General features: G+C 44.0%; 1 protein-coding gene across 1 annotated transcript; it reads right to left on the bottom strand.

The window, feature by feature from the left end:
- On the bottom strand, window positions 1-24,146 carry ACAD9 (acyl-CoA dehydrogenase family member 9). The gene is made up of 18 exons (XM_075433273.1): window positions 24,041-24,146; window positions 23,061-23,154; window positions 20,469-20,570; window positions 17,265-17,371; window positions 15,782-15,882; window positions 13,938-14,016; window positions 12,771-12,945; window positions 12,087-12,160; window positions 10,391-10,466; window positions 9,605-9,675; window positions 9,119-9,238; window positions 8,144-8,272; window positions 5,569-5,648; window positions 4,858-4,984; window positions 2,580-2,657; window positions 1,655-1,783; window positions 688-760; window positions 1-212 (listed from the first exon to the last, which is right to left on the bottom strand). Exons 3-18 carry the CDS (start codon window positions 20,488-20,490, stop codon window positions 112-114), a joined length of 1,542 nt encoding a protein of 513 aa, XP_075289388.1. The 5' UTR covers window positions 20,491-20,570; window positions 23,061-23,154; window positions 24,041-24,146; the 3' UTR covers window positions 1-111.
- Between the last annotated feature and the right edge of the window lie 1,165 nt (window positions 24,147-25,311).

The raw sequence follows: 25,311 nt of genomic DNA, 5'->3' as shown, positions 1-25,311 counted from the left end.
TTTAAATAAAATGTCTTTATTTATCCTCTTTATATGACGTTGTGATTGGAATTTTTATGTCACACACCTCCAGCTCGTTGCGCTTGGCAAACCGAGGGTGCAGTGCAGCACTCAGAAGGTCCGCTCCAGCGGGTGGGAACACGTGTACGCCCGCTGCCCCAGGACCTGCTTGGCAGCTTTCTTAATGCAGTCGTCCAGATTTTCATCTGCATCTACGGAGAGACGGAAGGAAGGCGCGCCGAGTGCCATAAACAGCTTCTCCAAATTTCTTTTGAAAAGGAGTTTAGAATACAAATGCGAGTGTCTACGCTGCAGTGCCAGGAAATAATTTAACATTATCTTCTAAATAAGACCAATTATTGCAGAGAGTTTCACAGAGCAAATGCCGAACTGGCCAGCAGTCAGCCCAATCGGTCAAATACCTGCTTGCTATCTACTGTTTTCTTTACAGGAGCATTTGCTACCGATAGATTTTCTATTCCTCCTCACAGCTGGGAAAAAAGAATGCCTGCCGTTTGTTTTATCTATTCAATGAAGAGATTCTTTATTTTCAACTGGTGGCAGTTCTGTTCCTCATCTGAGCTAAAAGCAGAGCAAAATGATTCTGCTGGCCGCATCAAAACCCCCTACTTTTGATTAGAAACTGTGAAAGCCGTAAGAGTGTAAAAATTACTTTATAGAACTTACATTTCTCTAATTGAGCCATGGCGTAATTATTCTTGAAATATGCTTCCGTGCAGAAGATATTTGTAAGAAGCACCTGAGAAAGCAGTAAAATCAGTTTAAAACTCATGAATGAATTTCATAAGCAAAACAATGTAGTAAAGACGGATTCACTGGAACGTCTGGAAGTCTGGTTTCTTTGGTTTCGTCTCTCGACGACGGAGCCCTGCGAGTTAGCAATGTATGCCGAGAGCTTCGCTGCTATTTTTTCCCTGCAGCTGCCGAGTGTCAGAGCTGGGACGACCCCTGCGCTCAGAACTGCCTAGAAGACATTTTTGGTGATAAATCCGGAAGGGGCTTACATACACAAAACATGAAGTCTCAAGGCCAGTGAATACCCACAAATACGGATTTGCCTAACACTTTGCTGTAGCAAATTTATGCATCCTGTAACTGTTACCACGAAACTTTTAAGTGAGCTACTATACAGCCACCGTGTGTCAAACTCTCACTTCACTGTCAATAAATCTATTGACAAAATATTTTTCTTATTACACATTACTATTTAACAATTACACGGGAAGAGTTTGGGAAGCACTGCACGGTACTAGCAGGTGTAAGAGGACGTGTAACTGTGTAATTCATTCATAAATGTGTCTGCACGTGTTAAATTATTTTAACCATTCGATAGCATGCAATGTGTATGTAGGGTGCCTGAGAGGCAACTGGTGTGGTTCTGGTGCGCCGCCGGTTTTACGGGAGAGCCTGCAGTGGCAGATATAAATTCTTAACAAATGCAGAGTGTGCATTTAAGTGTAATGAAAGCTGTTTGTCACCGAGGCTTTGCAGCGCCTGAGACATCAGCAGAGCACGCTTTCAGGACAGCGCTGCGCTCGTGCCCATTTCAGGGCCGAGGGGAAGGTCGGCTCGTCGAGGCGAACCGCGGAGCGCAGACCTGCGGGGGGTACGACGGCTGTCGAAGCACACTTACTTCGTGGTCGTGGTTTCTCAGCCCGATGCTGATAGACCGGCTAGCCCTGGAAATAACCGCCGCCATGGCGTACAAATTAATGACGATATCGGCCACTCTCTTCAGAACCAACTGCTCTTCCACTATCGTCTAGAAGAGTAAAAATTATTATTGGCTCATAGTTTGTCAATTTAAAACTTTAACCAAACGTTTTCTTCGCACTTTGTGTTCAGGTTCATTCTTATTTAGCACAGACAGGTAAGTTGTCACATAGAATTTCTACCCTAAGTCAGAGAGTTAACTGGATTAACTGTGCTCCGCCTTTTCACGGGCTTTCTGGCTGCAGCCAAACTGCTGCGTCTGGAAACCACTCTGGTAAGTGCCACTCACTGCCATGAAGGTATTAATAAGCCTGTTCAGAAACTGTATCGGGTAAAGTGGAAGGTGGTGGGGCCCAGTCTGAGAGGCATTCTCAGAACACAGCAGATGAACTGTCACGGGGTATTCGAAGCTCAGCCTCTCCCTTTCTAACCACCCCACTTTGCACGGCGTAAGTACAGGTCCAGCTGCTGCAGAACACGGGTGAACAGCACGGACTGGAAAGCTGCTGGTACAGCTCTTCATCTGGGAGCAGGGCAAAGGGCTCCAGCGACCACTCGCAGCAAAGTGCTCACAGCAGCCACTGGAGCAGGCACGACTTGTGCCTACAGAGGTAGAAAAAAACAACGAATTCACCAAGACTGGTGGGCTGGGTTTGTGTTTTTCTTTAAACATAGGTTGTCCATCGTATCGAATATAGCATTTCAGTGAGTTTTCTTGCATTCAACGGAAATGTGTTGTGTAAAGGAAGTCCTGGCTCCTGCCATACACATAGTCCGCTCTAGATTCCAGACCAGTTGAGAATAAACCATTCAATAACAAAGATAACAGAAAAAATAATAGTTACCTTGCCAAACCTACTTAGCAAGCCTCTCACCGTAGTTCCAAAATAATAAATGTTTTCTTCAAGTTTCTTGCCACTTTCCTATAAAACGAAACCGAAAATACAACCATTTGAGTAGTCTTCCAGGGTAAAACACAAGCACGCCCTGGCCCCTCAGACCAGGCCATCTGGCTGCGTGAGCAGCGTCCCCGCCAACACGCCAAGGTCTTGCTGCGGGTGACGCTGCCTCCCGCGGCTCTGCCCGCACCGACCCGGGCCGCCGGGGCCAGGGTTGCTGCTGGGTTTAGCAGGGAAGAATCCTCAGCTACCGCACAGAACTAGCTTTCCTTTTGTAATCGGCCAAGACGGGAGCGTAGCAGAGCACTGTTAGGTCTGGGATCCATTCGGAGTGATCAAAACGAAGGAACAACGTACGCGACGCTGAACAGCCACGCAAGTCTACTGAAGGAAACAATGACGTAAGCCCCCGAGCGCATGCCCCACCACAGGAACAGACTTTCCCTCGCTGAAAAAATGGCAGTTCCATTTTCTGATAAACGCACTGTTTATTGTCAACTTCTACTCACTGACCAGAAATCCCTTTTAAGATCATCTTTCAGCATTTAACATCTTTTCTTACCAGCTAAAAAGTTTCCCTATTTACCTAAAAGGAATGGGATTATAAAATGTTGATTCTTTTTCGAGGGGGGGAAAAAAAAAAAAATCACTGTTTAGATGCAGCCCTGGTCTCCTGAAGCCCAACTAATACTAGATTTTCTCTTGGCAAGCACTATTTTTTTCTAACATTCATCTAGTTTGCTGCTGAAAGCCAGACAGGCACCATTCCTTCTCTATAAAATAGGCATTACAATTTTCTAAATTTTCCTTTTGGTAACTTTTCAGTATAGTCTTTATACTTACGCAAATAACAGTTGGAAAAATTTTTATGCAGTATTTATTTCTGCACAGCAAACCTAACTCTTATTCTAAGTGCTGCAGGTTATGAAAAACCCTGCAAACCAAGATTTGGTACTACTGTGTGAATTCACCAGCAGTCTCAAACTGTGGTATTAAGTAGAAAGAAAATTTCCAGTGTCATGTTTGGCTTTTATTAATTCATAAACGCAGCTAATTTATTATGCTGGTTCTTGTAATACGAACGCACGTAAGTGGGCTTGAAGCTATTTCAAGGAAATTCAGACCCAGCGTGTCAGCTAGGTGAGAGCTGCTGTAGTTAAAGCCATCCGCCGACATCGGCTGGTGGCACTGCAGAACGCAGCGGGTTTACCCGAAGGAGGTGCCATGCTGTTAAGCTCCCTTACGTGAACAGAACAGAGTTAGCAAGTCCTAGCAAATCCTCTTACCTGTGTGCCTGGAATAGCTGGCCTGGAGGACAGGGGTACTGACAGAGCAGTAAACATCATTTCGTTACAGTTTTTCAAATCACGAAAAACATCATAGGAAAACATACCTTTTTTCTATTAACAGAACCTTCATCTTTGGTCATAAAAATTATTTACTAAGTGATTAAGGTAGTATGTGTATATAGTTCACAGAAATTCTTACCTAAAACTGCGTTCCTATTACTCAGAAAAAAACCTCAGTTTTGTAACTGAGTTTAAGATGAAGGGCAGCAACAGACCGTTACAAAGACTTCAATACTGTGAAGGCCCAATTTATGTAAATTACTAAAATGGACAAAAACCTGGATTTGGTAAGATTTGGAGCAGTCTTCACTTTCCCTTGACATGGAGAATCACAGAACGGTCTGGGTGGGAAGGGCCCTTCAGAGGCCACCCAGCCCAACCCCCTGCAGTGAGCAGGGACAGCTTCCACCGGATCGGGGTGCTCAGAGCCCCGTCCAGCCTGGCCTGGAATGTCTCCAGGGATGGGGCATCGACCGCCTCTCTGGGCAGCCCGGGCCAGGGTTTCACCAACCTCAGCGTAAAAAATTCCTTCTTTATATCCAGCCTGAATCTCACCTCCCTTAGTTTAAAGCCATTACCCCTTGTCCAGTCAATGTTGTAGATTGTATATATGTGTGTATATATTACAAAACATATATATGTATGTTACATATACATATGTATATCATATGTACCCATATGATATCTATAACCTAAGTCCTCACCCCCGAAACGGCACACACATCGGCTTAGATCTGTGGATCTCGCTGTTCCAACGCACTCGCTTTGTTTTGCTGAGCAGGGCATCGGGTTGTGAGCGGCAGCGCAGGCAATCGCGTATGGAAGACCAGAGCCTGGGTGTGATGGAAGAGCACCGTGCCCACCGCGCCCCTTACCTGGAGGCTGGGGTGCGCCACTCCGCGATCACCAACCAGCCCATAATCCACTCTTCTGCCCATCATGTCCCGAAGTTTGCTTAGAAACTCCCCCAGTGCCACTCCCACATTTCCTTTCTTGATTTCTCTAAAATGGTGGGTAAACAACAGCTGTTAAAGGCCAGTTCCTGGTTCACGAGGGAAGTTTCAGGAGGTTCAGATAAGCAGCTCAACTTCTAAATGCTTTACTAAAACACTTGCAGTTTGTCTATGCATCATCAAAAGAGATCCATTTTACCATGAAGCCTGAAGACCAATTATATGCCCTTAAAAGTACATGACGTGGTTCATATTCAGTTCCTCTCAGAAATACACTGAATTCCAGAGACCAGGGTATGTACTCAATGTACAATACAGCTGTCTTACCAATAAAACTTTGTATAAAATCTTCAGTTATAGAATTTTAATTACTGGTCTTGTAAGAAAGAATTTTACACAAGCTGGAATTATACGATAAAATACAGTAAGACCAAGATTCCTAAATCTATAAAACACCCAATTAAAAAGAAAGAAAAAAAAGACCCCTGTAACATGGAACTACCTTTCAGACAGATAATACATTGAAAAACAACTGTGGGGTTTTTCCTACAGTTTCCCCTATTATCTATAGTTAAAGAGTTGTGAGATTCCGTTTAGTTTACTAAAAACTATTAACAATAAATAAGAACATACTTAATTTTGTCTGTTAAGATTTTGCCTGCATATTGCATGCCCGTCAAAGCAATATACATTCGCAGAATTTCATTTGTTCCCTGTAAAAAACATAACATAAAGTCAGTGTCAAGTACAAAGCATGTTTAGTGTTTAAAAAAATCTAGATATTCTGTGCTAATATTTTGTACACACTTCCCCCCCCCGCCACTTCTTTTAATGGCTAAATAACTTGTGCTCTGCTTTTCCTTGAAAGGTTCTAAAACGCGTTTGGACTCGTAAGATAACACTCTTTTGCCAGAAACTGCACCCCCAGGTGAGGCTGCCTGCAGCAGCAGCAGAAGCTGGGGAGGTAGAGGCCATGTGGCTGTAGAGGACAGGGACACTGGAAGCAGGCAGCAAAGACAAAATACTCAAATTTTTTTTTTTTTTTAAAGTATACGTATAATTTTGAATGCAGGTTCTTTACTTAACTATAGAGTTTGCAATATTCATGAATGTTTTCCAAGAAGGTCTGTTTTGCCAGTCTTCCCTTTCTGTTGTTCTTGTCTGAAAAGATTACTCTTCATCCATCCGTAAGTATTCGCTGTCTTTGGCTTTATCTCAGTTACGAACTGATTTCATTTAGCTGGGTTGAGCCTCTCCTTGTTAAACACACGTATGTATCACAATGAAAAAGAAACCAGACTAAATGCATTTTGAGTACAAAGGAAGTTCTGCATTGCTCCAGTAAGGGAACATCTGAATAGCTGTAAAACTGCTCAGCGTGCCTGTCTGGAAAGCAAATGCGGACCAAGAAATTAAGACGATACTGCACCATTTGATGTCTGGGAACCCATTATATGACTGATTGTTTAAAGTAGATGGCTGAAGAATAAAGACCAAACCACAGAAGGCTGGTCGCAGATGAAAAGCACCCCGAGTACTGGCTCGGTGTCAGAACAGCAATGCCCCCACGACAGGCCGAGAGACGGAGCGGTTACGGCCCGAAGACGCAGAATTCGCCTGTTCGGAGGACTAAACAGGAGGGTTTGGCGGGGCACACACACAGCACAGCCTGGTGCCGGTGGACGGAGACAGATCCTGGACAAGTCTGCTGTCCTAACTTGCGCTGATCGACCTGCCTGCAGGTCCCTCACAGGCACGCCAGGATCAGTGACCACGTAAGCACAACTCCCTTGTCGGAACAAAAGAGTCACTCTATAGAACTGCTGGGATCAGCGAGAAAAATCGCCTGAATTCCAATGGTGTTCTGGTTTTTAAACAAGACTCCCTGATACCTGTCCGATGTGAAAGGTCTTCTCTGCTTCAACCAGCCCAGAACGCACCCCTGACACCTGGGTTTGGTTTTGTGATTCAGAACATCCATCAGACTCATCACCATCGGACCCCACAGGATGCAGAAGGACGGCCTTATAGGTTGGCTGGCTTTGCTCTTTCATCAGTATTGGAACTGACTCCTCCTGCCTACACGAGACGTTTGCCAGAGCAGCCGGGTGACTGCTAGGCACTGAACTGCAGTTTGAAAATTCTTGCCTGCATTAGTCTGCAGCTGAGATCTTTGCTGTCCTGACACCCAGAGGCAAACCATCACTTCTAAATGGTCCATCCAAGTCTGGAAGTCTGACTGAGATGTACAGATGAAAGGTCACTGATAATCCAGCTTGGAAACAACAAATTTCATAGCCAATTTTTTTTTTTTTTTAATTAAATGCACACCGATAAGTTAATTAAACTTCTAAGTTGATCTTTTGTGAGTTTCCCTACTTCACTTGCGAGAAGCACACCAGAGGAAAGGTTACCCAAGCCTAGGCACCAACAGAAGCAGCAGCAAAAGAACCAGAAAACCCTATTAGAGAAATCTATTTAAAATTTTGCCCATACCTCTCACCAAACCCTACGGCTTATATTAGTACAGATACATGAGAACAGCAGCAGCAAAAATGTTTCAAAATACGCTTGTTGCAAAGCAAGATGGCCAACTTCATTCTCCAAAGGCCCTTGCTTAGGCAGACCGAGCCCTCCCATTTCACCACGAGCCAGCATCGGCAATGCTATTCACTGCACATGAACAGAGGAGCTCCTCTGCTCAGCTGCAACAGTTTTAGGCCTTTATGCTGATTTAGAATCCTTTGGCCTGTTCAGAATGACAACAAACCCAAACTGGGGCTGTTTTTTCCCATGACAGTGCATTTAAAACAGCTGTCTATTTTGTTAAAAGCATCCAGAAAGTTTCTAAGTATTTAAGAAACTCTATATACACCACCAGTGTGTGTATATATATAACTGCAGAGGCACTACCTTGTATATGTATATTACCAGTTTGTTCTTTTCAGAGGCGAAGCTGGTGCCAGTTCCTACTCCAACTCACGCTCTGCGGCTAGTCTATAAAAGCCATCCTATCTTATTTTATTATACGAAAGTACTACCCGTATCTCCAAAGAAAACGGGACTGGTTCTTCAGTCTTACTCTATCAGACTTTGCAATGAAACAAACGCAGGCCTGTTCAACTGACGACGCGGGTTTTGGCTCAGGCTTACAGAACGGGAGAGCGTGAGTTTCAGTTTAATGTAAAAACAGTGTGTCCATACTTGCCTCAAAAATCAGCAGTATCCTGGTATCTCTGAGGTAGCGTTCGTAGGGGTAGTCTTTCATGTAGCCAAGGCCTCCGAGAATTTGCAGTGCTTCGCTTACGCAAGCCCACGCGCCTTCAGAACTGAACACCTGCCATTGAACAGTATTTTAATCACCGTGCTACACAGTAAATACAGAAAGCATTGCTGCGTTACTGTATCTACGTGAGATTGCTGTAATATTTTGTACTGCTGTTAAAGTGGTCCTGTTAAAAGCTCGCCTGAAACAGTATCCTCATGGCTCAGGGTGTGTATCTGGTCAAACTTAAATGGTTTCCTTGCAATCCACCAAAACGTCTCCATAAGGACACGTTCCTAGGAGAGTGCCCGCCACAAACTGAAAGTCAGCTGGAGCCCTTCTCGTCTGCGCGGATTCACCACCACACGAGTTCCTCTGAACTGACCACACCGTCAGGGACCACCAACAAGGGTGGGAAATCCACAAGTCCTCCCCAAGGGCGCCTGGCAGCCCGCAGCGCCAGCCCCACGCCGCGGCAAGGCCTTCAACAGTGCTGCTCCGGCAGGGAGGGCCTGGCTCCGTCTCTGCATCGTGCAACCAGCTCCGAGTTAAAGCCAGGACAGCAGCACCTTAGCCAGGCCTCCCGCTGGAAATATAAACCAGTGTCTTTTTTACTCTTGGCACCGTGTGAGGCCACGCAAAAACAGAGTTCAAGAGGACCATGATACTCCAAACCCGTTGGATGCAGTTTTTACTTCGTACGGTGACAGAAGCCTGAATCTAAGGCGATCAATAGTTTGGGGGATACAGAGAAAACAGTAATGTCTATTTTTTTCACCTAGCTGAGGTTTTTGTATCATGTGTCTGAATGTAATAGCTGAGCCTCTCAGCAATCTGGAATGCAGACTGACAAACAGGAGAGGTGTTAGACTGTATTAGCTTAAAGCTGCAGGCAAGCCTTTCAACAGAATTAATTACCTTGACCATGGCTGCCTCCACGGAGCAGTCTGGAAACCCTGGCCTGTCCATCATCCCTGCAGTGAGGTAAGCCATACTCTCCATTACATACGCTTTCACAGCCATAAAACAGAACTTCTCCTGTCAAACAGTAATGCGAGAAATCACACAGTAATTCAGATGCAAAACCCCAGCGTCACGCCTAAAGTTTAAGAGCACAACTGCAGTTTTCCTATATTTAAGATATTATCAAATACTGACTAATAAAAAGTACTACTGCAAAACAATAATGAAAAATCTAGAAAAGAAATATGTATTTATTCATTACATTTCTCACTCTAGACATTTCAGTGGTCAGTATACAGAAGTCTGCGCCAAGTTCACACAAATTTCATAGCTCTAGCAATTCTTTTAAACCAGTACAGCCAACAGAACCCCAACATAATCTATGTCCTTGCATTTAGTCAATACAAAGCACAGAGATTCAAGCTTTTCATTTTTCGTTACCTGAATTAATCCAAAATCGCTCAGTTTCTTATTGAATTGTTTCCTGGTACAAGCGTACTCGGCTGTCATTTCTTTAAAGAGAAAAAAAACAACAGTCCATCTCAACAGAGCAGCACTCTGACCGTGGCAGACCATTCCCGCCGGCAGGGCCTTTCCGCAGACTGGCGGGACGCTCCACCCCGTGCGCAGCAACCCCTCGCTGCTCCGGGAGCAGGGGCTGGGGAAAAGCACCCCCAAAACGGTGCCGAGCACGCCTGGGGACAGCGTGCCACAGGCTTTTAAAGAACAGCCCGGGGTGTGAACCTGTGCTCTTAGAGAAGGCCCATTTCAGTGCCGACTGCTTCAGAGCGATTTCTGTTTCTATTTTGGGTAACTGTTAGTAGAAACCAATTTTATTACTTATTATTGTGTATAAGCTTTGAGCCACTTATTCAAGTAGGAGGTTTTATGGAAGATTATACCTTCTAAAGGCAACAGTATATAGGCTACTCTCTTAGCTATTCTCTTATTCTCATTTTACCTCAGAAAAATTCAGTAGAGGCAATAACTTTCCACTATATGAACTGAAAAAACTTCAGTGTGAAAACACTGTAAGCAGGCTATTAATAAAAATTTTAAATAAAAATATTTTAGTGTTTTAAAGAAGTCAGAGCATGTTATGACTGACAATGTAACGATGTGATGATCAAGACTTGTGCTACTATTCCAAATTAACGGCATTATCTACCTTATGCAGATCATTTTTTTGCATGGCATCCTGCAATCCAGAACACCGAGTTCACTCACCGATCAATTTTTTAATCATTCCAGCAGATGCACTGCCCATGCTAAATCTTCCACTGTTTAGGATATTCATGGCAACCTGTGAGGAAAATGAAAGGGTTTTAGGCAATGTTGGAGCCACAGAACTTCTCCCTCGGCCACAATGGTCACTGCTACCATGTGTTGCTGGCATACACTTCCCATGGGCCCTGTCACACTTCGCCACGTGCTGGTCCCACAGCGTTCAGCATCCCAGCAATAATGCTGCAACACGAGGCTTTATGGTGATCTACTACAGCCAATTCCGTATTTGAAACAGCTTTCAGATACTGATGGTCCAGGGACCTGGAAGTAATCCTCTATTCAAACTATGTTAAGGTAAACAGTAGATCAAAATGTATTTACCTGCAACTAGACAAACAACATTCAAACTAGACAGCATTGCCAAAGTTTATCAGACAAAGAAGAAAAACAGAATGTTGCTTAATGTGTGTACACAACAGCCAAATATAAAAACCTTCTCTGCAGCTGACCTGCGCTGGATGCTTTCCTGCTTCAGACACCTTTCAGCAACGTACAAGAAAAGGGAAGAAGAATGAAAGGAGTAGAAACAAAATACAGATCAATTATGTACAAAAATAGACTTTGAAATCTAGTATTATTGTTTCTTAACAAGAGAAAGATGGGTGACTCCGTTCACAGAATCACAGCATCACAGAGTGGTCGGGGTTGGCAGGGCCCTCTGTGGGTCACCCAGCCCAGCCCCCTGCCCAAGCAGGGTCACCCACAGCAGGCTGCACAGCACCGCGGCCAGGCAGGGCTGGAATATCTCCAGAGAAGGAGACTCCACAGCCTCCCTGGGCAGCCTGGGCCAGGGCTCCATCACCCTGTTCAAACACTGTTAAGAAATTTAGCGAGAAGCCATTGTTCCTACATTTTAATTTGTGGTAACAATCCGAAGAAGAAATAATCAAAATCTCCTTTTAATATGTTTACTACATGAAATTATTTCATTTAGCATTTGGGTCTGGACTTGCCTGCTACAGAAGCAGTAACAAAGCTGAGAAGGACCATGAAGAACAGCTTTGCAAATCCAGACGTCAGCCTCCCAGAAAAGGCTGTAACAGCAGTGCCCAGCGTTAGCTTTACTGCTGTCACGCTTCTCTGGTGCGGTGAAGAGGCGCCAGCGCCAGAGGCAGCCTCTCAGTGTACTGCTCCCATGATTTTCTTGTGCAATAGCCTGACCCTGGCAAACCATCTGACAACCATGGGACCCTGGACGGGATCTGGACTTTCCTCAAACCTTTCCTGTTATGCTCCTTTCTTGCTCTCCCTTTCTACGTAATCCACAAGTCTGGCTGCAGAAAACAGCGGGAGACATTTCCCTGACTAAATCCAGAAGTTCTGCTGAAAATGTTGCTCCCTTTTCTGAAGAGAACAGTAGACCACAAAAAACAGTAAAGAGCCAAACAGCCAGCAGAACCAGTTCTACACCTGTATGAAGAAATACACAGAAATCTGAGATTACAGCACGCTCATGCACTGTGTCATTGAAACCAATTAATACAAAGCACATAAGGTAAACGGAGAAATGTGTCCTCCAGTATTCTTCAGCTTGGCAATGTTCATACTAGCAACAAAGAAACTTCAATACACAGAAAAAGAAAAAGGTCTCTTTCAGGCTTTTAAAAATCATCAGCAGTTATTCTTCAGCGCTTACCTTAAATCCCCCTCCTACTTCTCCAATCACATTCTCTATAGGCACTTTTGTGTTTTCAAAATGTACTTCACAGGCTGAAACACAGAGTTAATAGCTATGGAATTATTATGCAGAAATATTTAAAAGAAATTCAGGAACATAATTGACTCGTTTTGTAACAAGAAGTAGAGTTTTCCTAACGCGCTGTTTATGACAGAATTACACATGCTTTGCCAAAGAAGTCAGAATTTGGGAACACACTGTAGCTGACATCAATTACTTATGTAAAATATTCAAAATATAATTACTGTACATTGCATAAACACGGAACTATAGTTTCGTCTCTATTTTAAGGAACCAACAGAGCAGTCAAGTCCAAATGATAGACGGTGGCAAACTGTAACCACCAGTAAGCTTAAGAAGAGCCTGTGAAAACTCACTTTTCGATTAAAGCTACTTGGTCAGTGAATCTTCCGAGTAATTTATTTCACTGCATAGTTAGGGAAGCTTCACACGTGCAAAAAAGAATTATACAGTACGGATCGCTTATTAGGAAGGACTCGCAGGAAAAGCTAGGCAAAGAAACACGAAACATACTGCTATATGGAGTAGGTCTGGATTTGCCTATGAATTCAGATGATCTAAACAATTTTAAACAGTACAATAGTAAAACAATTTCTGTTAACAATTTTAAGTGATTCTTACTATTGGATCCTCGAATGCCTAACTTATCCTCAGGTTTCCCATTGGTGACTCCACCAAAATCCCGCTCTACGATGAAAGCAGTGATTTTGTCTTTTAGCTGTCCATCTTTATCAACCACCTCTGTCCTAGCAAATACGGTGAAAATACTAGCAAGGCCACCGTTTGATATCCAGACCTGTTTGGAGAGAGGAAAGATGTATAAAGAATATATTTGTTCTGATGTTGGGAGCACTGTTCTTAAGTGTTTCATAACACAGAGTGGTGAAAAGTTGCTGCTTCTTCCCTTGGAATTCTGGTGAGTGTTCTGCTACTAGCTTTGCCTCTTGTCAACACATTTCCAAGGGAAGCTGACCACAGAATGGCAAGTTTAGAGCAACTAAAAACATAGGTTGTAACATAGATTTGAACTGAATTAAAATCCATGGTGCATTTTCACAAGAGCTCGTACATCCTGCTACTTAAGGTACGTGAGGGATACAAGGCTAATAGAGACTGCAGACCCACTTTGCCCAAAGTTATTTCAACTCTTGATGAGAAGTTCTCCAGATCGGGCCACATACGTACGGCCTCTCCCAGCAGACGACTATGACAACTACAGACCAAGTCTGCAATGTACCAGATATTGCTGAGTCCAGAACATCTCTACATTTCTTCAAGATTGTATTTTGCCATTGCTTCTTTCAGCAGAACTGTTCCGAGCAGCCCTATTTCCAATTCCATGTCAAGTTTCCTTTAAAAAATAACTACAAAATCCGGCAGGAAGAATGAAGAGAGGGGAAAACACGGTTTTATGTTTCTTTTCACCCATGCTGTCCCAGAGGGAGCTAATTAACTAACTAACCAACCCTCTCTGAAGCTGAACACTGTGCGCTAGGGATACAGCGACGGAACGGAAGAGTGACTTTTCCTGTCTTTCTCACCAAGAGCTTAGTGGAGGTCATTCCCCAGACAGTGTGCTTTTCTACTTTCTCTGGCCCTGCACTGACATGGGGTGTCTTTTTGACGTGGTCATTCTTCACTAGCTGGAAAGCCTCAGAATTCTGACGCAGCTGCCAAGCTAGCCTCTTACTTAGCAAAACCGACTGACTGCAGTGCTGCAAAAGGCAACGATGCCTTCCATGAACTTGTAACAAAAACCCGTCGTATTTCCAGTCTGGGAGTGGATACCTTGGAGCCATTTAATAAGAAGTATTTCCCATCTTCACTGAGGGTTGCTCTTGTCTGGATGGACGCAGCATCACTTCCACTAAAAAGCAAACAAGTTATTAATGTTTAAAGAAAGAAACATACTTTAAAAAACAAAACTACATCTTTTCCCTCTTCCCATCCCTTAACAAGGAATGTTTACAGTTGTATTAAATAGTTGTACATAGATTTTAGTTTTTAACTAACAAAGGAACTTACTAGATTCAACAGCTCTGAAGAAACCTACTTAAGTTACCCGAGGGGACATTTCTGCTGATTAACACGTGTGTTATCTATCTTACAACCTGACCAGAATGCTCAGAATGCCACGTAAGCCACTTTTTTGAGCTACACATTGAGCTACGTGAACATACAATGAAACTGTCATCCTAAAACACAATCAAGTTTAAAATGTCCAAGTTGTTCCTCAAAAACTCCCACCCTGGTTTTACATCCAAAGTGAAAAAAAGCTCAAGGGAAGTGCAAAATAAACAGGTGACAGTGTCTATCAGTGAGCGCTTGGGCACATCAAATACCTTCTACAGGAGCAAAATTGGCAGGGGAATTACAACAAAGCAACTGAAGTTTACATTCTGCAATTAAAAGTTCATGGCCTTTCTTGACTCACCAACTCACTACACAATGTAACACCTCCTTGGAGGAAGCTTCCTCTTCCACAAATCGAAATGCCCCAAGAGCTTACTCCGGGCTCTCAGCTGAAGACAGCCGTGCAGTTCTTGGAACAGCCAGATCACAGCTCGTATTTTAATAGGGTTAGATTTCTAAAATTCAGTTCTAAAAATGATCATTTCTGTGCACTAGGACTAAGGTCTCTAAGAAGACTGAAGTTAAAGTTACTAAGACTAGCCAACTTTTTAAGTACTAGTGGGCTAAACAAAGATGTTAGAGGAATTGCAGACCACTGTTAGCCCTTGTTATTTTCCTGTGAGTTACTTCCAAGTCCGTTACACGGATCATTTTGTTGAAGCGCTAGTTAGATTTTACCTGTGAGTGGGGTAGCTTTTAGAGGGTCAAAACCCAACCTAGGGCTCCTGAATAAAAACCATCACTGATGGCTGGGAGGTATGTACATCACAGCAACACGAAAATTAGCAAGTAAATCAAATGCTCATTGCAAGTCATTCTAGCAGACAAGAATTCAGAAAGGGCAGTTTCAAACTATAGTTTTGTACGGACAAGCGAGATTCAGCTCCAAACATTCAAGTGGTCTCAGTCCTTCACTCAGTTCCCTTTACAATCACGCAGTAAGCCATCTGCCTGTATGGTTTTAAGAAAACTCCACCTCTTCTGCATTAACAGAATTTGCAACATTAGCAACAGTCAATGACTAAACGTAACGTCTTTGAAATGCAGTTGCTGCTACCTTTTCTAAAACCTAAGGAAAGACCAAAATATCCTGCTATTATTTTTGGTAGCTCCTTTACCACAGGCTTCTGTAATTTGGAAAAAGAACCGAAAGCATCCCAGAACAGTCACAGCACATTATTTCTGACATAGCACGAAGTAGCCTTTCAATTCATATTTGGTAATGCCAGAAATTAAGTGGATGAATTGCTGGGATGGGAACAATGGTTAGTGATTTCATGGAAACTGCCATGAGCAGCATATTGGGGAAAGATGAATTACATGATTTCAAATGTACCTTTTATTTATTTTTTTTAAAAGACCTATAACCTGAAGCCACAGGCACCAAATAATAAAGATTTAATATATTAACCAATCACTGTAATGAAGATGAAAATAATAAAAAGATTATTTTAGTGTTCTGGTGCTTTCTGCAGCTTTTCTGATTACACAACCAGTACCTTCCAGGCTCAGTGAGACAAAAAGCTGCAATGTGCTCCCCAGATGCCAGTCTAGGCAGGTACTTCGCTTTCTGTTCATCAGTGCCAGCAATGAGGATTCCCTAAATAAAGAATTAATAGAAAACTTTTCAGCATCAACCTGTGTAAAATGAAATGAAGCTGACACGCTTCACCAAGTTCAAGAAGCTTAATTTGCAAATTCTAGGGCACAACAAGGCAGTTTAACAATCAACAGACATTGTTCTTTATCAGACATTAAAATATGTCAAAGCTATCATCACACAGTTGTTCAAGACTGCCTTCTAGGGCGGGTTTCACTGAATTTATGCTGTAAGCGAAGACTTCACTGTTGCTCTGAAAGGCACCGAGACAGTCCTTCCTTTATAATTTGTCACACACCTTCATTACTACCACTATAATTTTATTTTAATAACCTCAAAAGCAGCAAATTTCAAAGCTCCTAATCACGATTTACTTAGGTTCCAAATTATTTCATCACACAGGCGTTCAACAGCATTCTGTGAGGGTGCACTTAATTATTTCTGTTGTATTTATTTTGTGCACAGCAGGTTTCTTACGAAGGACAAACAAAATACAGAAATACACCACAAAGCTAAATAATCAATGGTTAAGTAGCCAAGATACAGTCACTCAATAAAGTCAGGATTAACCCCAGCTGACCCAAACTGGCCACAGCAGGAGAGTAACAGCAGGTGTGTGTTACCCTACATTTCTCATCAGGCTGCTTTACAAATCAGCTCAGCTCACCAGCCCTGTTCTACAGACGACGAAATTTTAAGTAAGATGAGGAATAAATACTTCTTTTCAATTAGCACTGCCTGCTCAGTACCATGAAGAATTTTTTCTTGCTCTAATGAACTTACTGCTATTTCAAGCTTCAGACAACTACCATCCATCCACCACTAAAAAAAGATACCCGAGGCTGTATTATACAGACAATGAGTTAAAAATTCACATGCTTGCTATAGCACACTGATCTTGGGTAAGTTTTCTTCTCTAAGCTACCCCAACATGCAGCCTCTTTCAGCTACGAAAAGTTGCACCCTTATGAATTCTCTGCATGGCTGTCCCATCTCCCCACAGTTTTAGCCCTCTGATAATTTATTTATGCCAGTATTTATTCCCGCTTTATCAAGTTTGCTCAATTTTTTTTTAAAAAAAGGGATCATTTAAGGGTGTGGGGTTTTTTTTTAAATAATTACTGACTTAATGTTTCCCAGACTAATAATTTTCTTGTGTACTTCATATTCAGTCTTTATGCTGCTTGAAAGTCTGACACTGAGCCACTGGCAGAGGGTGCTAGGAACACTAACAAGCAACCTGACATTAGCACGTTCCACCTAACTTATCCTTCACCAGTAATTCTTCTTTGTTACACCCCCACTCCACATTTAAACACACTTCACCTCACCCTTTCTAGGCAAGTCACGTAGAACTACTTGGCATAGAAGAGGAGCATTACCTTCAGCCCAATAGCTTGATGAGCTGCCAGCGTGACTGCGATAGAGCCATCTAAAGAAGTGATTTCTCCCAGACGTGCGTACATGGTATTTGATAGACCAAGACCACCTGCAATAAATACTACGTTTTATTCTGAGTAGGTACCTTACAATTCAACTTGCCCCTTCTCCCGCAAAAATCCCTTTCAAGCACAGAAACATCAAGGTTGTAACAGTTAACTGAGGAGGATCTTCGTATTGACTGGGTACAGCACGTCCACAAACACACACCAGGTTGCTGCAGCTGTGCCAGAAGAACGCATTGTGCAAACAGTAACTTTTTTAATAAGCATGAGTTGTGCTGACCTTAGTTCTGTTCAGAAGCAGATGTGTTTGTGTTCAAGTGTGCATGCACACACAGCAGATACAGCATAAACCAAGAAAACAAGCTTGTTTAGAACACTCTGCACGTGAAAATGGTAAAAGATTTGGTATAACATTTGCTCTGTTGCGAACTGCTGTGCTTACAGGAGAACACGAATCGCGTTGGCCACATTTCCACGGGGCAAAAAATGAGCCGGACAACAAAACTGACACAAAACAGCTCCAAGCAGACTTCCAGACTGGTACTAACGAAGGATAAAATACAAAACTTAAAAAAAAATCTTTACTCAAAAAATGTGAACATATCACAAAACAGACTTGACACCAGCACATCCTTTTTGGAAGAATTTTGTTATCTGCTGCTGCAGATACGGATGATTTGTAAGGAGCCTGAAAAGAAGAGAAGTAGGATAAATCAAAGCTGCATCTGTATGAGCCTAGTGTTCAGCAACTTCATGTCACCAGGACTAGAAGCCCTGCTCCCCACAATTTAAGAGTATTTTATATATTACTGCTGAATAAACAACTTTAATCGAGATAATCTTTTGTGCAGGTTAATAATTTTCTACTCAGGACAGCGGTCAGGCTAACGAACATCTTATTTCAGCAGATGTCTCAATAGTCCTACTGCTTTACGTATACCGAACAGACACAAGAACAAGTCTCACAGCACTGCCTCTTACATCCTTCTCCTTCAGAGCATGCTGACACGAATTAAAACTTGCACTCCTCCCATCTATACGCTCTTGCTTCTTTCCCCCTTCCTAAGCAGTGCTGGGTTCAGGACTCAGCCTGGAGACTACTGATGATGCGCACAGTAATTCCAGCGATCCCCAAGTTAGAGAGCGCCATTCTTCCACGCTTTACAGGAGCTTCATTTTTCCCATTAATGTTCTGCATTTTAATGCTTCCAGCACACACACCACTATTACAAACCATTATGAACACCACCATGCAATGCACGAAGCACTGAATACATGTAACTGCAGAGTTTTAAAATATGCCAAGCACCAACAAAAATGCAGAAGGTTGAAAAGACAGGAAATGGGAAACAACCTCATTAGAAGCATGTTTTTTATGGTGCAGAAAAAAGTAGCTTGCTTATAGCAGGGTGACTGCTTTCCATCTTGTGGTTTTTATCCAGCATACACATTCACGAGGCAACAGGACTGATTTTCTACAAGTATGCTGAATGGATTGCAGCCTTTTACAAACCGGAAGCTGAGAGAACATCATTTCTCAAGCTTCAAAACCACACAAGATCAAAACACCAATAACATTTTATTTAATTAAAGTATGATTTTGAAGTCAAATACATTGCCTTTGAGACTCTTAAACTTAACAAAGAGGGAAACTTCTAGTTAATCAATAGTAAGCTACACTTCCAACACCACGATGCTTCCTAACACTCCGCTGTGAGTCCTGTCCTCTGTTTAGGTGCTTCCAACACCTCTTTCCAGTGGACGCTAACCTCCTGTCTTCTTCCAGTGTGTTTCTTAACTCCTACACACCTCTCTCTCCCATCTGGGTTCAGCTGCTCTGCTCAGATCCTTCTCCTCCCCAGACACTATCCTGAAGAGAAAAACTTCAAAGAGCTTACAAACCATTTTTCTACCTTACTCTCACATCACCCTGCCTAGTTCTGAATACCCATGAAAAATATTTAATAACATTTCTAATGCATTAACCATTAATTAATCAGCAGAGACCACACCATGTTACAGTACATGCAAGTGATCTGATAAACTTCAATGAATTTGTATACAAACACTGTATTTAAAGAACTGAAATTAGTGCAGCACAACAACACTAGTTAAGCTGCCTAATACAATAAACAAAAAATGTGTAACAGAAATGCTATGAAAAACGTTTAACATTAATATTTAATATTACTTTAATATTTAATATTACTTTAGCATGACTTTAATGTTTAATAGTACTTTAATAACTAACCAAGCAAAAACTGAGGTGTGTCTCCAGCTTTATATAGTATTACCATAATCAAATACCTAATTTTTGAAGAGCATAGTGTGAAACAATGTATCTTCCCCACTGAAACTATGGTCTGCAGATGGTAACAGTTTTGTCTTCCTCTAAGTTGGTCTCTTCAAAGTCATCTTCTCTTATAATAGAAAATAGATGATGCAAGGATCTTATTTCTTTATAAACGTTATACAAAATATGAGTTTCCATCCCAATTTTTATTTTATGCATCAGGATAAGATTACCATTTTCTTGAAAATTCCTTTGCAGGTCTAAAGGTTAATCCACTGAGGAAATGTCGTCTCTGATCTCAACTGGCACTGTAATGTCCTTTAAGACATAAACTCCGCATTGCATAGGAAAGATTTTACACAGAAGCTCTGCTTCCAATAAACAGACATTGTTCTTTCACACTTCTGTATGGGCAACCACATCCCTGTCTGCCCATGGCAGGGGATAGCTTTGATAGGTCAGTTCCGTGGGACACTGGAGTTTGGACCCAGTACCACCTTAGGATCCACCGGCAAGAACTGCAAGTCCTGCAGCATGTCAAGCTACGCTGCTGCATCCAAACAAAGAACAAAAAGGGAAATGCTATGCCAAGAGGAATTCACACCATCTAAAATTAGTTACCTGACTCAGGCGCCCAAGGTGTAAGAGTACGCAGAGCTCCCTGCGCAGCCAACAGACATTCTTGGTGCCTGCACCTCTCTGTTAGCGAGGGAGGAAGCCTCAGCTCCTAATTCAGACATCGAAGTCAAAGGACGACACATAGGACAGCGAAGACACATCGTGCAAAACCCCAGAATGCATTGCTTCATATAGACTCCTGTGTTATCTTTTTGTGATCGTTTACTCACCATACTCCTCTGGAATCTGCATGCCAAAGAGACCCAGGTCCTTCAGTCCTTTCAAAGTTTCAGGTGGGATTTTCGCATCTTGATCAATCTTCTTAGAGTCCACTACAAATACAAAAGGTTTTATGATTTAAAACTTTGTTTCTTCGTAAAGAAAAATCCTCTGAGGCTGCCGCCTTCTCACATCAGAGCCAAGGTCTCTATGTGCTCTGAGTCAGCAGCAGTATGATCTCTAACCTAACTATCTGTCTGAGAGCCCAGACCTGAAGAACTGAAATAACTTACAGAGAAGGGGGCTGCTGGAGCGCCTCATCCCTCCCTGCTGTACTTCTCCTCCAGCCTTCTGAAGAGTCTTTAGAAAAGACACAATGCCTGCTGCACCAGATACAGACACGCTTCTCACCCCTAACTTCACCAGAAGTCCTCCTTCTGGCTTCAGTCTGATCTCACGGACTGGCCTGTTTGCCTTCCTCCTCTCGTGGTCGGAAAAGCCTCAAACCCTCAGCTGGTTTCTCTAAGATTAATAAGGCACTGGGTTGGTCGGGGGCTGTTTGCCGCAGCCCATTCTCCTCCCTGCAAAGCGAAAAACAATGATTTTCTAGCCTTTTGATAACGATCACGCAGACAAGTCCTAAATGTTGCAGCGGGAAGTCCCAGTTCTTCTGGACACCACCACTCCACTTGCGTCGCCCACTTTATTACACCATTGAAGTCAAAATACAGACCCAACTGGACGGTCCCAAGAATACTGATTGTGGCTGTAAAGTCATGGCACATAGAGGAACAGGACTGTAAAGTGGGAAAAATCTGGGGTTTATTTAATTTTCTCAAACACTCTACATGTGCAGATTGTGCTTGTGCGTGTTATCAGATTCTATGGGTAGAATAAGCGAAGTATAGAACCACAGCATGACAGACTGGTTGAGGCTGGGAGGGACCTTATAGCTCATCCCGTTCCACCCCCCTGCCACGCGCAGGGAACCCTTCCACCAGCCCAGTGTGCTCAAAGCCCCGTCCAGCCTGGCCTTGAGAAGGATTTCCTACCTGAACTATGCCTAGGGCATGATTAAAAAAAAAAAAAAAAAAAGTACACACACGAATTAATCACAAAAATCTTGTTTTTACGAGTTATTCAAATTCTTGGGGGATTACAAGAGCTGTTCCGTACTGTGACAGTGAAAACAAACATGAATCGCATTAAGCAGCTCAGGAAGGCTGTAAGTGGCAGCACAAGGAACACAAGCACAAGAAGTGGTAACTCTGCAAAAGCAGTGGTGCTTTCCTAAAGAAACTTCAATGACGCTGTGACTCCCACATGAAATACAACAGGTGGAGGCAACTAAACATTCCGACGCTCTTCTAAGAGAAGCTATTCAGAAAGAAAACTCATTGAAAAAAAGACTTTTCATTCCCCAGACTAACTTTTTTAGCTACACAGCCTGAGACGCACACCTGTGGCATGCCATCAGCTGTTCTGGGGAGAGAAAGGTGGGGTTTTGCCTCTTTCTCCATTCTGCCCATAGAGACCAATCTGTGGTGTCTGGACACTGTCACGCTACGGAGATGAATCTCCTCACCCAATGCCAATCACGTCAAGTTTCTAATTCTTTAAGACTGCTCTCCTAACCTATTCCCCCCCCACCCCCCGCCCATAAATCACCCTGAATAGCTCAACAGGAATAGCTGTGAATTCAAAGACAACTAATTTCCACCTTCGGTTAAGATGCTATAATTTGACATTTTTATTCCTCCCTTAAATACAAAGTTTTTTACTCAATAAATGATGTTCCCCAACAGAACAAAGAATTAAAAAATGCAATCTGCATGAATTCTTAATTTACCGTCTAGTGAGCAACGTTACAATTTTATCCTTAAAATTACCTGGATCCCGCAAATTGTTATCTGTGACAAACACAGGCTTCTTCAGACTCCTGCGGTGTTTGGCAATCTAGACCTAGTATCTTTGTCAGCAGGAAACCTGAGACGACAGTGTTTTAACTGTCTCAGAAATTGCTGTCTGTAAAAATCAATTTTCTACAACTGTTCTAGACCTGGCTTATGTATTGCTCTGGTAACAGAAGAAACACCCTGCAACCCTATCAGGAATGCATATGGCTAATACAACTTTTCCCAAGTAGAATCACTACTCTAATGCTAAAAAACCATAAATGCTTTTTTTTTCACTACTTTTGTAAGAATCATCATTTATGAGTACCTCTACTGAATTTTGCTAAACCCAGTTTTAATACAGTAGGACAGTTAAAAATCTTCAGAAAAAAATTCACAATGTATGAAGCGGTGAATAGCATTATTCAACCAAACTAAAACCAACTTCAAATCCTACCTCTACAGAATTCTTTAACTTCCTGGGGTTTTTTCTGTTTATTTTTTCTGTTTCAAAGATTAATTTCTTCTCATCAACATTCAAACACTCCATATAAAAAAGCCATAAATGAACGTGCCTGTACAATCAGCAGCACTATACAACCAGCAATAAATGCGTAAGATAAATATTTAAAGTACAATAACTTTTTTTGTAACTAAATCACTATAATCACTAAATCACTTGCATGACTAAGAAACTAATAACCCTACCTTCTTCATTGAAAAACTTTTCCACAGGTCCTACAAACTGCTTGATCTCCTCTAGTTCTTCATTGCTAATTTCTGGATAAGGGAAGACTTCTTCCTAAAATAAGAGGCAAATTTATTTTTTTTTAAAAACATGATTCATGCAACTGAAATCAAAATTCAAGAACATATGCCTTTCAAGTACCAGACTCTAAAAAACTGTGAAAATTAAGAACTGTGGAAAATGCTCAGAAACAGCCTTTTCCACAGGATTCAACTTTGCTACGTAGCAAACCCAAATTAGAAGGTTATTACCTAAAAAACAAAAACATTAGGGAGAAATAAAGAGATTTTAAGAACTTTGAGGGCGCAAAAACCCTTCACCAAACACGAGTTTTGCCAATGTACTGCCATGTTGGGATTAAAAAGAAAACTAGTTAGCTTTAATTCGCATCGGAATCCATGTAGCGCTGTAACACTGTCCCGGCTCGGTCCGTAACCGCGTCCCTTGGCGCGTTCCACCGGCCGAATGTCACCGGGACAGCGGTGAGCGGTCCCACGCCGCTCCTGGCCAGCACCCCGGTATTCCGGGCGCAAACTGGGAGCAGGACAGCCGGCCGTCACCGCGCTTCTCCGGACGCGGCCTGCTTGGGGCGACTTTCTTGCTCGGCCCCTTTACTCGGGTCACTTCTCTCACTCCGGCTGATCCCTGACACACGCACGCTCCCAGCCTCGGACGAGGCGGCACCGCGTTAAGGCGCTGCTGTACCTCACGCCTCCCGCCTCCTCGCCCGGCAGCACCTCGGGCGACAGCCAGAGCTCCAGCGCTCCCCTCACAGCACCCTCACCGAGGGGTCAGGCCGAGCGTCGCTCCCCGCCGCCAGCAGGCGCGCCCGTCCCCCCGCCCGCCAGGGCAGCCCGCGCTGCCGAGCCGCCCGGGCCTGGCTCCCCGCCCCGAGGGACGGAGCCCCGGGCACGACCCCGTGCCCCGCGCCGCCGCTCACCTTCCGCAGCGCCCCCAGGAAGAGCTCCTTGGCGAAGGCGGGGCGCGGCGCGGCGGTGCGCAGGCGGCGGGCGGCGAGGGGCGGCGTGCGGGCGGCGCGCAGGGCGCGCACCAGGACCCCGCGCAGCGGCACCGCCATGGCCGCCGCGCTGCCGGGCTGAGGGGCGGGGCCGCGCGCCGGGGCGCGTGACGGCGTGACGCCCGCGCGCCGCCTCCCGCGGGGCCGGGCCTGGGGGCGGGGCGGGGCGGGGCGGCGCGGCCTAGGCCTTGGCACCGCCTCCCCGCGCTCGGGCCCAGCCCTCACCCGAGGGCGGCCGCGGAGGGAAGGGCGCCCGGCGGCTGGGTAGCCTGACCGAGAGCCGCCGTAAAGCGCCGGCCGGAGAGCCGGGGTCCGCCGCGGCCGCACGGCCTCCCCTCAGCCCCTGGCGCCTCCCCAGCTGCGTGCCCGGCCCTGGGGCAGGGTGGCTGCCAGCGGCCGCGCAGCCCTTGCCGTAGGTGACAGAACGCCAGAGTGTAACCAAGGCGATGGAATAATCATAAAGCACGAACAATGCTGCTGTGTCCCTGGTACAGCCCTGCCCATCCGGACATCAGGGCTGGGAACAGAGGGTTTAGTCCCTAGGTAACCATTAATGTTAAGCAATAATGGTGAAGGGGGATTTTTAATAGAAACAGCGTTACCAAATGGTTGCAGGTGTATTTGTGGTACCTACCTATTGTGTGAATTAATTGAAGCAAAAAGTCGTACATCTCCCCCCAGAGAAGTTAGTTTTAATTAAAACCAGCAGGTGCCTAGAACTGGTCAAGACGACCCGTGCCGCAGGGACAAGAGCCAGAAGAGGACTGAGTGCGCAGAAACTGTGATGAAGAGGATGAGCCTTCATCTTGGGACCCCCGACGACCACCACTAGGAGGCACTGCGCAAGCGCGGGTGGGAGGAGTGTATGAAAATGGACTGATTTGGCTATGAAAGGAAGGGCTTATGTAATCAGATGAATATGTATATTTTGATCTATACAGACTGCACAGAAGGGGTACGGGGTATGCACGTTCGGTGAAATTATCCCCCGTGCATCCGGCGCCGCAATAAAGAATGCTGCCTGTTAACGCTACATTGGTGTGACGAGGTCTGTTCCTGGATTTTTGGTGACAAGAGCAGCGCGGCCAGGACCCGAGGTAAACACGGGGAGGTGGTCCGGCTTCGTGCTGCTCCACTGCTTCCCCCGCCGTGCCTTTGGCGGCAGTTTATGCTTTATTAAAAAAAAAACAACA

The sequence above is a fragment of the Opisthocomus hoazin genome, chromosome 11 (genome assembly GCF_030867145.1).
Source record: "Opisthocomus hoazin isolate bOpiHoa1 chromosome 11, bOpiHoa1.hap1, whole genome shotgun sequence".
Taxonomy (NCBI): Eukaryota; Metazoa; Chordata; class Aves; order Opisthocomiformes; family Opisthocomidae; genus Opisthocomus; species Opisthocomus hoazin.
The sequence above is the reverse complement of the archived record's forward strand: the minus strand, read 5'-3'. Positions and strand labels throughout refer to the sequence as shown.

What these genes read in the sequence shown, in the direction of transcription:
- ACAD9 (XM_075433273.1), bottom strand. Translation starts at nt 20,490, where the DNA reads ATGCAGATTCCAGAGGAGTATG. An exon ending in ATCAAGCTATTGGGCTGAAG is followed by an intron (nt 15,883 to 17,264) that starts GTAATGCTCCTC and finishes TTCTTTATTTAG; the next exon opens with GGAATCCTCATTGCTGGCAC. An exon ending in AGGCATTCGAGGATCCAATA is followed by an intron (nt 12,161 to 12,770) that starts GTAAGAATCACT and finishes TCTGTGTTTCAG; the next exon opens with CCTGTGAAGTACATTTTGAA.